Raw genomic sequence first — 12,722 nt, forward strand, 5'->3', positions numbered from 1 at the left:
TCGCCTGCCTCGCCTCCCTCGCCCGCTCCGCCGGCTACGTGCTTTCTTTGTCAATGAGGCGCCGCTCGGAGCTGCAGTAACGCTCGGCCCGGGAGCCCGAGCCCGAGCCGGAGCCGGAGCCGGAGCCGGAGCCCGAGCCGAGCCCGAGCCCGAGCCCGAGCGAGCGCCGAGAGCCGCGCGCAGAGCCGCCGGCGGGAGGGGGTCCCCGAGCGCGCCCCGCGCCCCGCGCCCGCTGCTCGCCGCCCGGCCCCCGAGTCCGCGGGGGCGGCCCGGCGGGGGGGGGGCACCCGGGCGGCGCCCGTCCCGCCCTCGCAGGCAGCGTGGGCAGCTCGGCCGGCTCCCGCCGCGGCTCCATGCGGCCCCGGGCCCTGCGCGGGTGAAGCGGCGGCTCCGCGGAGCCCGCCCGGGCGCGGCAGGACGAGCGAGCCGGTCCCGGGGCCTCGGCCGGAGATGCCCGGTGCGGCCCGGGGCGCCGGAGGCCGGGCTCCCGGGCGCGCTGCGGAGCGGGGCGGCGGCCTGGATGTGTGAAGCGTCCCCATGGCTCGGCAGGACGCGCGGCCCCGGGGCCCCGGGGCGGGCGGGGGAGCGGCGGGCGGCGCGGGCGTGAGGGGCTCGGGGCGGCCGCTGCTGGGGCTCCTGCTGCTGGCGGCGCTCGCCGGGCGCTGCCTGGCCGACCCGGGTAAGCACTTGGCGGCCGGGGCGCGCGGGGCACCGGCCGGGGCGGCGGCGGGCGCACGGGGGTCGGCGGCCGCGGCGCGGGGCGGGCGGGGAGTCGGTCTCCCGGGAGCGCAGCGCGCGGCGGGGCGGGGGGGGCGCATCTCCCCTCCGCACGAGTTGCGGGTCCTCCGCGGGGGTCCCGGCGGGCGAGCTCGGTTTACATAAAGACCCGGTGTGTTGGAGACGCCCCGAGAAGGATGTGCCTTACCAGGGCACGCTCGGGGTGGGGGACGCCCGCTGCATTTCGGGCTCCCCCTGGGGTGCCCACTTTGTTGGAGCTACGCCAAATGGCCAGAGAGTTTTAGGCCATTCCCGGGGGGCCGACCCCCCGGTAGCGCTTTCCCCTGCAGGTTGAACGGAAGACCCGTTTTCTTTGGGGATGGAGGTACCCGAAATCATCGCTTGCTTGCATCTTGCAGGGGGACCCAGGAGGACCCAGGCACCGAGCAAGCATCTAACCCACTGTTTGCAGGAAGGTAGTGAAGAATAACCACGCTTGTCTTTTAGACTCCCAAGAACCCCCAGAAAATGGATTTCTGGAATTCCTTGGAGGATTCTGAGAAATCTCTTGTAACTATTTTCTTTTTTTTTTTTTGGTGGGGCGGTGGATTGTTCTGTTAAAAACTTACTGTGCAGTGAGGAATTGTCTTTGAAAGGAGAATGATTACTATGGCACTTGTAAAGGTCAGGCTGTTGTTTGTGATGAAATTCTGGGCTCTTGATTTCATTTACCAAGGAATATAGCTCTCTCTTTAGCACATGTGGTCCTGTAGTTATGTGGTTTCTAGCAAGGACTAATGAAAACTGCTTTTTTTTTTCCCCCAGTGTACCCCTTCCCCCAAATTAGATTAAAATTCCTGATTATGAAGGATCTAGATGAGAGGGTTTCAGGTTAAAATGATTGCCTGTCTTCAACAGGTTAATTGAAAGCCCACTTTTCCTTTTTTGGCTTCACTTAAAGGGTCCCTGACATGAGGTGTCTTATGTGTAACAAGTTACCATCCAGAAATTTTCTGTTATGATTATAGTGGTGAGAAAGTTTGGTCCTCTTTGGACGTGTGCCTGAGACCCAAGAAAAGCCTTTAAAGAATTTTAGCCTCTAGTTTGTATGCCTCTAGCAGTTTTCGGTGATGTGTTTTTGGTATAATGCTTAAAAGGTAAGTCCAGAGTCAGACACATGTAAGCACCTGCGTATTCCTTGGATCAGAAACACACTTTGAGTTTTTATTTAAAATAAATCGATCTTTGGTAGTTTTGTAAACTGTTTATGAGATGTTAATTTTTGGCTGCTGTTCATTTGAGTGTGTAAACCAGAAACTGTTGAGCCATCTGTAACATGTGAAATTTGGATTTTATGTCTTGTTCCTGTTCAGCGTGATGTCGCATGATTTCCTCTGATCGGTTTTGAATTTCCGTTCTTCCTTCGGACCACTGACCTTTCTGAACCTGTGACTTCACTTGGCTCTTCTTTCAGACTGCCAGAGCCTGACTTTTGATCTCTTTTAGTTTTAGCCCTGATGTCCTTTTTCCTCTAAGTGTGGTGATCGTGGGGATAATTAAGAAAGGAGCTTTGATTAAAATGATGGTAAAAAATCATTAAAATTGACATTGTTCCCTGAGTCTTCTGTCTTCCCCTCTCATCGGAGTGACTTGTTGCTTCCTCTGTGCCCTTTGGGGTGCCCTTTCTCCTGTCACCCTTGAGGACCGAGTTCCTGTGGTCTAGTTCACTTGTGGATCCAGAGTCTACCTCCAGGCTCCCTGGCTTCCTGTGAGTTTACTGCTGATTTAGTGTCATGACTTGTCTCTCTCTCCTCAATGGGAGGCTTAACCCCTGGGTCCCCTGTCCTGCCTCCTACCTGCTTTCATTTGTTCTCTGATTTCCGATTGAGGCAGGTTAGCTGCGGGTGTGTGTGTGTGTGTGTGTGTGTGTGTGTGTGTGTGTGTGAATCCTGGGATTCATGCAGGGCAGCCCAGGGAGTTTGTGTAAAGAAGTAGTGTCTGGAGGGAGGTGGGAGAAGGGATGATATTTTTTCTGGGAACTTGAACTTCCGACAATCTGGTTTTGGACTTTTTGGAGGGGTAACTGCAGTTTGGTGCTGATGCCAAGAAGCCAGACCTATGATATTAAGATCCTACTAAAAGTGCTAGTTTGCTACAGTCGGGCCACTTCCTAAGCGAAGCTAAGGCAAACATTTACCTGGGTTGAAAAATGGGTAAAGATAGTCTGTTTCAGGAAAATCTGTAGCAGTTGTGTTCCGGAGCCCCTACGGTGTGTTCCAGCCTCCCTCCACCCGTTCCACTCAGTACTTCTGCTCTACTACTCCTGAGGAACTGGCGCTCCTTCTCTTGGGGCTGTAGAGGAAGGTCCTCTGTGTCTTCCCTCGGGCTTCCTCTCCTAACCTCCATCTCCGCTCCATCTCTCTTGCTCCCAGGCAGTAACTTTGGTTTTGGATGTGGGAGACAGGTGTGGGGAAGGAGTTTCTCTAGAGCAGCGAGCTCGGACGTCCTCTATCCTCTTCTGCCCTCAGGGGCCCAGGCAGGATGATAAAGTTCAAGTTTGACTTCCCAGCCTTCTTCACTACTGCTCTGCCCTGCAGTTCATGGCAGTAGACATTTCCTGTGTGCTGGTTGGGTGCAGGTACCATGCTCCTTCCTTCCTGTGATCTTGCCTCTCTGGGCCTCAGTTCTCTGATCTGTAAAATGGGGATAATAGCTCCAATCTCATTGAGTTGTCACGAGGATTGAATGAGTTAATACATCTGAAGGTTTAAAACAGTGCTTGGTGTACATGGTCAATGCTCAGAGAGTGCTAGCTGTCCCTATAGGATGGCAGAAATGGATGGAACAGGACTGTGTTCAGGTGCTGTGCAGGGCCAGGGGATACAGAGGTGAATAAGGAGAAGGCAGTATGTAGAAACCCCTTTTGAAGACAGTGATGTGCACCCTGGAATTCTGATACTGTGTGGTCAGAGCTCATAGAATGAAGGAACAGTTAATTCTGGGAGAGTGGAGGCCCCTTAAAGGATGAGTAGGTATTGGCAAGATTGACTCTGGCATTTCAGGCAGAGGGAAAGTAAAGGATTCTTTGTGGCCAGAGCACAGGATGCCATAGTGAGGAGTACTCCAGACTTTCTCGGTGCCCTGGGGCTTTCCCAAGCCCCCCTCACAGGGCACCACATCCTCTTTGCCCTTCTCTGAGAGGGTCCTCTGCTTCCCCCACCTACTTATAAGTTCCCTGGTTTACCTGTGTTCCCCTCTTGCCTGTAATAATGCCCAGCACAGTGTAGGCGCTTATTAACTTTTCAGCCTTCTTGTACTCCTGTTCCCTCAGTTTGGCTGATTCCGTTTACGTTAATTATCTCACGTAAGTAATCCACGCTAAGTTGTGAATGGCTGCTTTACTCGGGGAATGTATTTTGCATTTTGGCAGAAAGGTTTGCTGTTCCCGGGGATCTCCAATCTAGCACACTATATAGGGGAGTTAATTTTGACCTGGGATGCTTTTCTTGCCCCTCCCCAAGCTTGTACCACATCGTCAACTTCGAGTTCCATTTGAAACAGGTGCAGTAGTTCACTTGTTCATTCTTCCACTCGGTGCACTTGAATGCCTCAGCTTTCTGAGGTTACCAAAATGAACGAAAGAAACTCTCATTCCCATGGCAATTAGGAACTAGCCCAGTGCTTTCCACACTTTACTTTACAAAGATATTTGCAGATATTTACTGTGCATGCAGATCACCTGAAGTTCCTGTTACCTGGCAGGTTTTGATTCAGTAGGTCTGGGGTAGGGCCTGGTGTTCTGTATTTCTAGCAAGCACTGGTGGTTCAGTGACCCTACTTTGAGAGGCAAGTGGTAATAAATAAATGCAGCATGGATGGTGGTAAGAAAAATAAATCAGGGTAGGGAATAGCGAGAGGCTGATGTTGGCATGTGTGCATGTGTGCGTACCCTCACACATGTGTTTATTTATAGAGTGGGGAGGGAAGACTTCCAGGACCAGACAACATTGAGTAGATACCTAAAAGTGGACATCTGGAGGAAGATACTCCAGGCAGAGGGGAAAGCAAGTGCAAAGGTCTTGAGAAGAGATTGTGTTTGGGATGGCCAAGGACCAGCATGGAGGCCGTGTGGCATTGAGTGAACAAGGGGACAATGGTGAGATATGATGTTGAAGAGCAGCCTGAGGCCAGATCATGTAGGACAATTTGGCAGGATGAGAACTTGGCATTTTATTTTGAATGAGAGTAAGAGGTGACATGACCTGACTTCAGTTTTTTTTTTTTTTTTCTTCAAGATTTTATGTATTTATTAGAGAGAGAAGTAAGTGCATGAGCAAGGGGGAGAGGGAGAAGCTGAGCAGGGGGCCTGACATGAGGCTCGATCCCAGGACCCCGGGATCATGACCTGAGTGGAAGGCAGATGCTCAACCGACTGAGAGCCACTTAGGTGCCCCGACTTCAGTTTTAAAAGAATCTCTTTCACTATTATGGAGACTGTAAGGTCAAACATGAAAACAAGGAGACCCGGTAGTTTGGCTTAGAAAGTGGTGAGAAGGGCAGCCCGGGTTCAGTGGTTTAGCGCCGCCTTCAGCCCAGGGGGTGATCCTGGAGTCCTGGGATCGAGTCCCACGTCAGGCTCCCTGCATGGAGCCTGCTTGTGTCTCTGCCTCTCTCTCTCTCTCTCTCTCTCTCTGTGTGTGTGTCTCTCATGAATGGATAAATAAAATCTTAAAAAAAAAGTGGTGAAATTTTGGACATCTTTTGAAGGTAGAGCTAATACATTTTTCTAATAACACAGAAGTGGGGTGAGAGAAAAAGAGAGGAACCAATATGGTGCTAGAGTTTTCGGCTTGGGCAGTTGGAAGATGAAGTTAATTAACTGAGATCCAGAAGATTCCAAGAGGCTCAGGGTTGCAGGAGGAAATGAAGAGTTGGTTTGGGGTATGTTAAACTTACCATGTTTATTAAACATCTAAGTGGAAATGTCCAATGGTCCATAGTAGTCTGGAATTGCAGGCAGATATTGGATCCAGAGATACAAATTTGGAAGCCATCAGCACGGGAGTGGCTGAGAAACCTAGAAAGTAAGTATAGAGAAGAGGGTGGTCTGAGCAGTGAGCCCTGGGATACTGCAGCAGTTAGGGGGTTGGAGATAGGGAGGGGCCAGCACAAGAGGCTGAGAAAGTCTGGATGGGACTAGCAATGGATGTTGGGTTTGGAGATGTGGACGTGTTTGGTGCCCTGAGAGTAGAGGGGACGGAAGTCTTACTGCAGTGGGTTTAAGAGAGAAAGGAAGAAGAGAAATCAGAGATAGTAAAAAACAACTCTTTTAAAGTCTTTTCTGTGGAGAAAAGCAGAGTAAGAGAGGAGGTGGATCAAGAGAGAGTTAAGATGGGATAAAATTGCATTATGTTTGTACTTTCTCATCTTTTAACATTAAAGATGTACAGCAAGAGTGTTTGACTTGTTTTTCCCCCCAGATGTAGACAATCTGATAAAATTTGGGCTTTTTACTCTCAATACTAATTATTAGTGGTTCAAAGATATTTGCAAGATGTCCTCAACGTCGCCTCTGCTTCCTTCCCCATCCCACACACAAGTAAAGAAGATTTTGAGAATAATAACACTCTACTTTTAATATTGACATCAAACAGAAGTCAAAAAACCCCTTCCTGCCCCCACCCCCGCACCTAAAACTGAACATCACAGTGCAAGCTTTGAGATACTGCATTCTGATGACAACCAGGGAATCTCTCAGAAGGCTACTTAAGTCTTAAATTACTAGAATATGATCTGAGAATATTCAAAATGTGCACACTTCCCTTTTCATTTTCATTATCCTACAAGCCTGTGTTGTGGTTTTCTTTCTTTCTTTCTTTCTTTTTTTTAAACAAACAACAACTCTACTCTTCTCCAAACAAAAATGAATGGTTGGAATGATCCTAAAACATTTTCGTTGCTTGACAACATATTACAGGGGATTTCTAAACACACAGAGGGACACATTATTCTAGGTCACTAGATGGCTGCCTTGGATGGTGACTCTCTTTGGGGACTTCAGGTCCAAAGGAGCAGTTAGCAATCTGGGTATTGTGCATCTCAGTTATTGTAGCTGGTGGGAAGGCGGCAAGTGAGTCATATCGATTTGGTGGTATCTGTCAACCACCTCGCATATGCCAGGCCAAACTCTTCACCAGATACTGGAGGTATAGTGTAGAACTATCCAGGCCTGGCCCCTGGCCTCAAACAGTCTATGGCTGAGGCTCAGCAACCATTACTCAGTGGGTGGAGTGGCAGGTCAATAAAATACTTCTGTGAGTTGGCTCAGGTGGGGGGATGTGGCAAGACATAGAGTATCTGCTTTGTGCAAAGAAAGAGGCAGTCCCTGCTCGGCTGCGGCCTGGGAGGGAATGAGGCCTGGGGTGCCAAAGTTCTGACTTCTCAAGAAAAACTGGATCTTTATTTAAAAATCTTGTTTTCAGATGTCACCAGCTAATTCAGATGTTTGAAATGTCATGCCGTACAAAGAAAACACACCCATGAGCCACCACTTTTTTTTTCTTTTAAGTTAAGTTTATTAAGGTATAATTTACATACAGTAAAATTTACCCCTTTAGGGGTACTGCATGATTAGTTTTGACAGAAGTATATAATCATGAATCCACAACCACAATTCAGATGTAGAACATTTCTGTCACCTCCAAAAATTTCCTCCTGCTCCTTTGTAGTCCATCTTCTCCCCCCTACACATCCAGTCCCTGACAAGCACCAATCTATTCTCTGTCCCTGTAATTTTGCCTTTAACTGAGGCTCATATAAAGGGAATCATACAGCATGTAACATTTTATGTCTGGCTTCTTTGAGCATAACATTCTTGAGAATCATAAATGTTATTATATATCTATATACCTATATCTTTCTCTACTTTTTTTTTTTTTAATTGGGTTGCAGCCCAGTTTGCTTACATTCACCGGTTGATAGACATTTGGGTTGTTTCCAGTTTTTAGCCTAAAAGTTTTCGTGTGGGCAGCTTTCATCCTCTTGGGTAAATACCCAGGAGTGAAATTTCTGGATCTTACATTAGATATGTTATTTAATCTTATAAGAAACTGCCGACTTCTTGAGGCACCTGGGCAACTCAGTCAGTTAAATATCTAACTTTTGATTTCGGCTCAGGGCATCATCTCAGAGTTGTAAGATCGAGCCCCACATCAAGCTCTGTGCTAAGCGTGGAGCCTGCTTAAAATTCTCTGTCCTTTTTCTCTCCCAATTCCTAAAAACAAAAAATAAAAAACAACAACCAAAAAAACCAGCCTGCCAAATTCTTTTCCGAAGTGTCTGTATAATTTTGTATTCCCATTAGCAATGTAGGAGTATTCTGATTGGTCCTCTATATCCTCACTGGCACTTGGTTTTGTCAACTTTCTTTTTAAATTTAGATTCCAGGTATTCCAGTAGTTTTTAGTGGTATCTCATTATAATGTTAGTTTGCCTTTTTCTAGTTACTGATGATGTTATTGCTGCATATTATCTGTTCATTTTCTTACTTGCCATCTGTATCTGTTTTGAAGTGTCTGTTAAGTCTTTTGCCTGTTTAAAAAAATTAGATTATTTGTTTTATTATTATTGAATTTTGAACTTTCTTTGTGTATCTGGATACAACTTGTTTATCAGATAAGCTCTTTGCAAATATTTTCTCCCTGTCTGTGGCCTGTCTTCGTTTCACTGACAGTATTTTCCAAAGAACAGCAGTTCTAGATTTTGATTAACTCTAGTTTATCAGCATTTAAATTTAACATTTGTGAGTTTGGGGTGAAACAAGTGAAAGGGATGAAGAGTACACCTAGCTTGATGAGCCCTGAATAATATATAGAATTGTTGCCTTGCTATATTGTACACCTGAAATGAATACAACACTGTATATTAACTACACTGGAATTAAAATAAAATAAAAATAAAATTAAAGAGGCCATATTCCATGCTAAGAAAAAAAAAAAGATTTGTATTTTTTTTTGTATCTGAGGATAGAAATACTTGCCTAACTCAAGGTCACAAACAGCAATGATTTTTCCTAGAAGTTTTATTGTCTTATTTTTACCTTTAGATCTGTGGTCCAGTTCATATTAATTTTTGTATATGATTCAGGAAAGGAGTCGAGGTTAGTGTCTTTTGCATATGGATGTTTAATTGCTCCAGCACCATGTATTAAAGAGATTGTTCCACTGAATTACCTTGGTACTTTATATGTGTGGGTTTATTTCTGGAGTCTAGTTTGTTCTATTAATGTATATTTCTTTCCTTATGCCAAAAAAACACTGTCTTGATTTCTCTAGCTCAGGGTTACTTAATCACAACACTACTGATATTTTGGGCTGGATTATTCTTTGTTGTGGGGAACTGTCCTGTGCCTTGTAGGATGTTTAGTGTCATTTCTGGCCTCTGTCCAGTAGATGCCAGTACCTCCCTCCTTCCCCAGTTATGACAACCAAAATGTCTTCAGAGTTTGCTAAATGGTCCCTGGGGGGTAAAAGTGCCCCTGATTGAGCTCTGTAGTAAGTCTCAAAATCACTGTGAATCTTCTAAATTTTTTCTTCTTTTTCAAAATCTTTTTAGATATTCTAGGTCTTACAGTTTTCCATAGAGATCTTAATATCTTTTTTTTGTCAACCTATATAAGAAAGACACACTGGAATTTCTGTTGGGATTTCATTGGAGAAGGTTGGCATTTTACCAATTTGATTTTTTTGATCCATGAACATATTTCTCTCCATTTATTTAGGTAGTCTTCCTTTCCTTTCATTAAGTTTTATAGTTTTCAGCATACAGATTTTGTCCATGTGTATTTCATTTTACAATGCTTGGTAAGGAGTACTTTAAAAGTTCTTTGTCAATATATAGATATATGATTTTAAAAATATCAACCTTGTATCATGACTTATTTATTTATTTATTTATTTATTTATGTATTTATGTATTTATTTATTTAAGATTTTATTTATTTACTCATGAGCAACACAGCGAGAGAGAGAGAGAGAGAGAGAGAGATAAGCAGAGACACAGGCAGAAGGAGAAGCAGGTTCATGCAGGGAGCCCGATGTGGGACTCAATCCCAGGTCTCCAGGATCATGCCCTGGGCTGCAGGTGGCACTAAACCACTGCGCCACTGGGGCTGCCCTCATATGACCCTTTTAAACTCACATTAGTTCTAGTAACTTTCTGTAGAATCTTTGGGATTTTTCTTTATTTCAGATCTTATGGCTTTTATTTCTTTTTCTTGCCTCATTGCAATGGTTACAACTTCAAGTACATCATTGACTAGGAATGGGGAGAGTGGGCATCCTTGCCTTGATCTCATTCAACCTTCACTATTAAGTATGATGTTGGCTGTAGATTTGTTTTGCTTTGTTTTGTTTTATTTTGCTGTATAGAAGCCCTTTATCAGGTTTAAGAAGTTCCCTTCTATTCCCAGTTTGCTGTGAAATTTTTTTTTTATCATAAATGGGTAATGAATTTCGTCAAATGCTTTCTCTCTATCTGTTGAAACCTCCACAAGGTTTTTCTTTTTCAGTCTGTAAAAAGGCATTGGTTGATTTTAGAATGTTGGATCAACCTTGTATTCCTGGGATAAATTCCAGCTTAGTCATGATGTGTGTTCCAGCTGGGTCTGATTTTCTAATCTTTTGGTTGGAAATTTATAAAGTCTTACGTTCATGAAGGGTATTGATTGGTGTGTAGTTTTGTTTTCCTGGTCTGTTTTGTCTGGTTTTGGAGTAAAGGTAATGCTATCTCTAAAGTGGTTGGAATGCATTCTCTCTTCTGTTTTATGGAAGTGTTTGGATAGAATTGGCATTATTTCTCCCTTAAGGCCTATGGTTTTATAGGTGAGATTGAAGATTGCTTAAGGGTTTCTTCAGTAAAATTAAAAATATCAGATACCTTTAGTACGTTTCCTAATTCTTGGGGCTAACAGTTTGGATATTTCCTAGACATTAGGATATTGGTTAGGTTTAAGGTCTAGGGTGAATGGCCTGGGTGAGGGGAAATTTTGTTGAATGTACTCATGAGACAGGTCACCCCTTGCTGGCTGTTGGCTATTTATCAAGTCACTTCATTTTTCAGGGCTTTAGTTTTCTCATCCGTAAATAAAAGCCTCAGGATCCTCCCTTCTTTTCCCATCCCTCAGGCTGTATGTTTATAAGCCTTGGGCAAATGTTTTGTGGGCCAGACTATTTGCATTTCTCATCTCTTCCTACATTGGTGACAAGTCCAGTCAAGGACTCTCATTCTCAAAAGGGAAGAATTTTCTCATATTTTGCTCTCATGGTTCCAACTTGAAGCCCATATAACTATTGGCTTATCTTTAATCTTCATTGTCTTTTAAAAATTGTAAAAGTAATATGTACTTTATTAAGTTCAAACAGTATACAAGGTGTATGCAGTAAAATGCAAAAGGCCTGGTTGGTCCCATTGCTATTTCCTAGAGTTGTGCTGTCAAACAAATATGATAGGTCTTTCCAGACCTTTTTTCATACAAATATTTATATCCATTACATATCTTCTTTTAATTTTGTCAAGAAATTAAGGGTGGGGGTGCCTGGGTGGCTCAGTCAGTTAAGCGTCTGCCTTCGGCTCAGGTCATGAATCCAGGATCCTGGGATTGAACCTGAAGTTGGGCTCCCTGCTCAGCGAGGAGTCTGCTTCTCCCTCTCCCTCTGCTCCTCTCTCCCCTTGTACTCTGTCTCATAAATAAATAAAATCTTAAAAAAAAAATAAAGAGATTAGGGGTGGAATAATCAGAACATTTGTCACTTGACACTATATCATGACCCTGTTTCCATGCTAAGCAAATTTAGTCACAAGAGACTTTGAACTTCTTCCTGAAATTTGGAAAAACCTTTACTGTGAAAGAAAACTTTTAAAACTACAGTTTGAATTCAAACCAATAGTGTTAAAACCTCTCCTTAGACCATTTCTCCTGTTTCCTCTCTCCTTTGCTTCCTTCCTTGGAACAAACGTCCACAGATGCTAAGGAAAATCACAAACCCTTTTAAACACCAAATAGAATAGGGATAAACACTGTGTTTAAACTAATGGAGATGTAAATAAGGCCGAGTAGCTGCCCCAAGTATTTAGCCCAAGGACATTGCTGCACCTGCCATCTGTCCACTCAGGCAAGTGTTTGCCTAATGCATCCTAACCACGAGAGGGGAATTTGATTTTGATTTTGATTTATATATGTTAAATCTATTCTTAGCCTGAAATAATCTCCTGACGTCAGAAACACAAAGTGGCTTTGTTATTTATGTGGTACCAGTAAATAGGAAGGTCTACGATATTTCTAACTTTACTCTTGTGACGTGAAATATGGTTTTAAGTGTCAGAATGAAGCCAGAACTCCCAGACCTACCCCTTTACCTCTGTTTCTGGTAATGAATGCTGCTCCTCTGTCACTTGTCTTTTTATTTACCAAATGTCAATGACAAACCAAGGAAGGCTGGAGAAGAATGTGAAGTCTGAGAAGAGAATGTGTTGAAATTAATGGTGCAGCTTATAAATCCTTGTCTAAAAGAGCTGAGCAAAAATATCTCTAAACCTACGTACTTCATTACCAAATAATGAGTCTTTGTTTTGAAAAGAATAGGAGGATCTGGAATATGAGCATTATTTTGAATATAATTAAACTAGATGGAAGCGTATTAAAAAATCAGTGCCATAGAGCTGTCTCTGGCAGTTTCCTGTTATTATGTTACTTAATACTGGAAATGAGCACACATCAACCTGGTGAATCCTACAGAAAGGAAACCTTCCTTGTAGTGGATGGAGAATAATTTCTTGTCTCCAGTCCAACAATAAAAACAATATTTTAAACAAGCATTTCCCCCTCCTATGGCTACTGTGATATATTTGCTTTTCCCTGCAGGGACAGTAGTCCCTCTGGGTTAGTATAGCACCTCATACTTGTTGAAGTTCTCACTCTCTTATTTGCATCTCATGTCATTCTTAAG

General features: G+C 44.2%; 1 protein-coding gene across 8 annotated transcripts in view; it reads left to right on the forward strand.

Annotated features, from left to right (window-relative positions):
• Positions 1-378: 378 nt before the first annotated feature.
• The window catches only part of KIAA1549L (KIAA1549 like), a 267,232-nt gene continuing 254,888 nt past the window's right edge, over positions 379-12,722 (forward strand). For 6 of the 8 annotated variants that reach the window (XM_077863535.1, XM_077863537.1, XM_077863536.1 and 3 more), the window contains exons 1-2: positions 523-679; positions 1,137-1,193. In XM_077863535.1, coding sequence (XP_077719661.1) covers positions 538-679; positions 1,137-1,193 — 199 coding nt within the window. In that variant the 5' untranslated portion in view covers positions 523-537. Of the gene's footprint in view, positions 680-1,136; positions 1,194-12,722 lie in introns of all 8 variants that reach the window. The other 2 variants (XM_077863542.1, XM_077863538.1) reach the window with 2 other exon arrangements.

Source organism: Canis aureus, chromosome 21 (genome assembly GCF_053574225.1).
Source record: "Canis aureus isolate CA01 chromosome 21, VMU_Caureus_v.1.0, whole genome shotgun sequence".
NCBI lineage: Eukaryota > Metazoa > Chordata > Mammalia > Carnivora > Canidae > Canis > Canis aureus.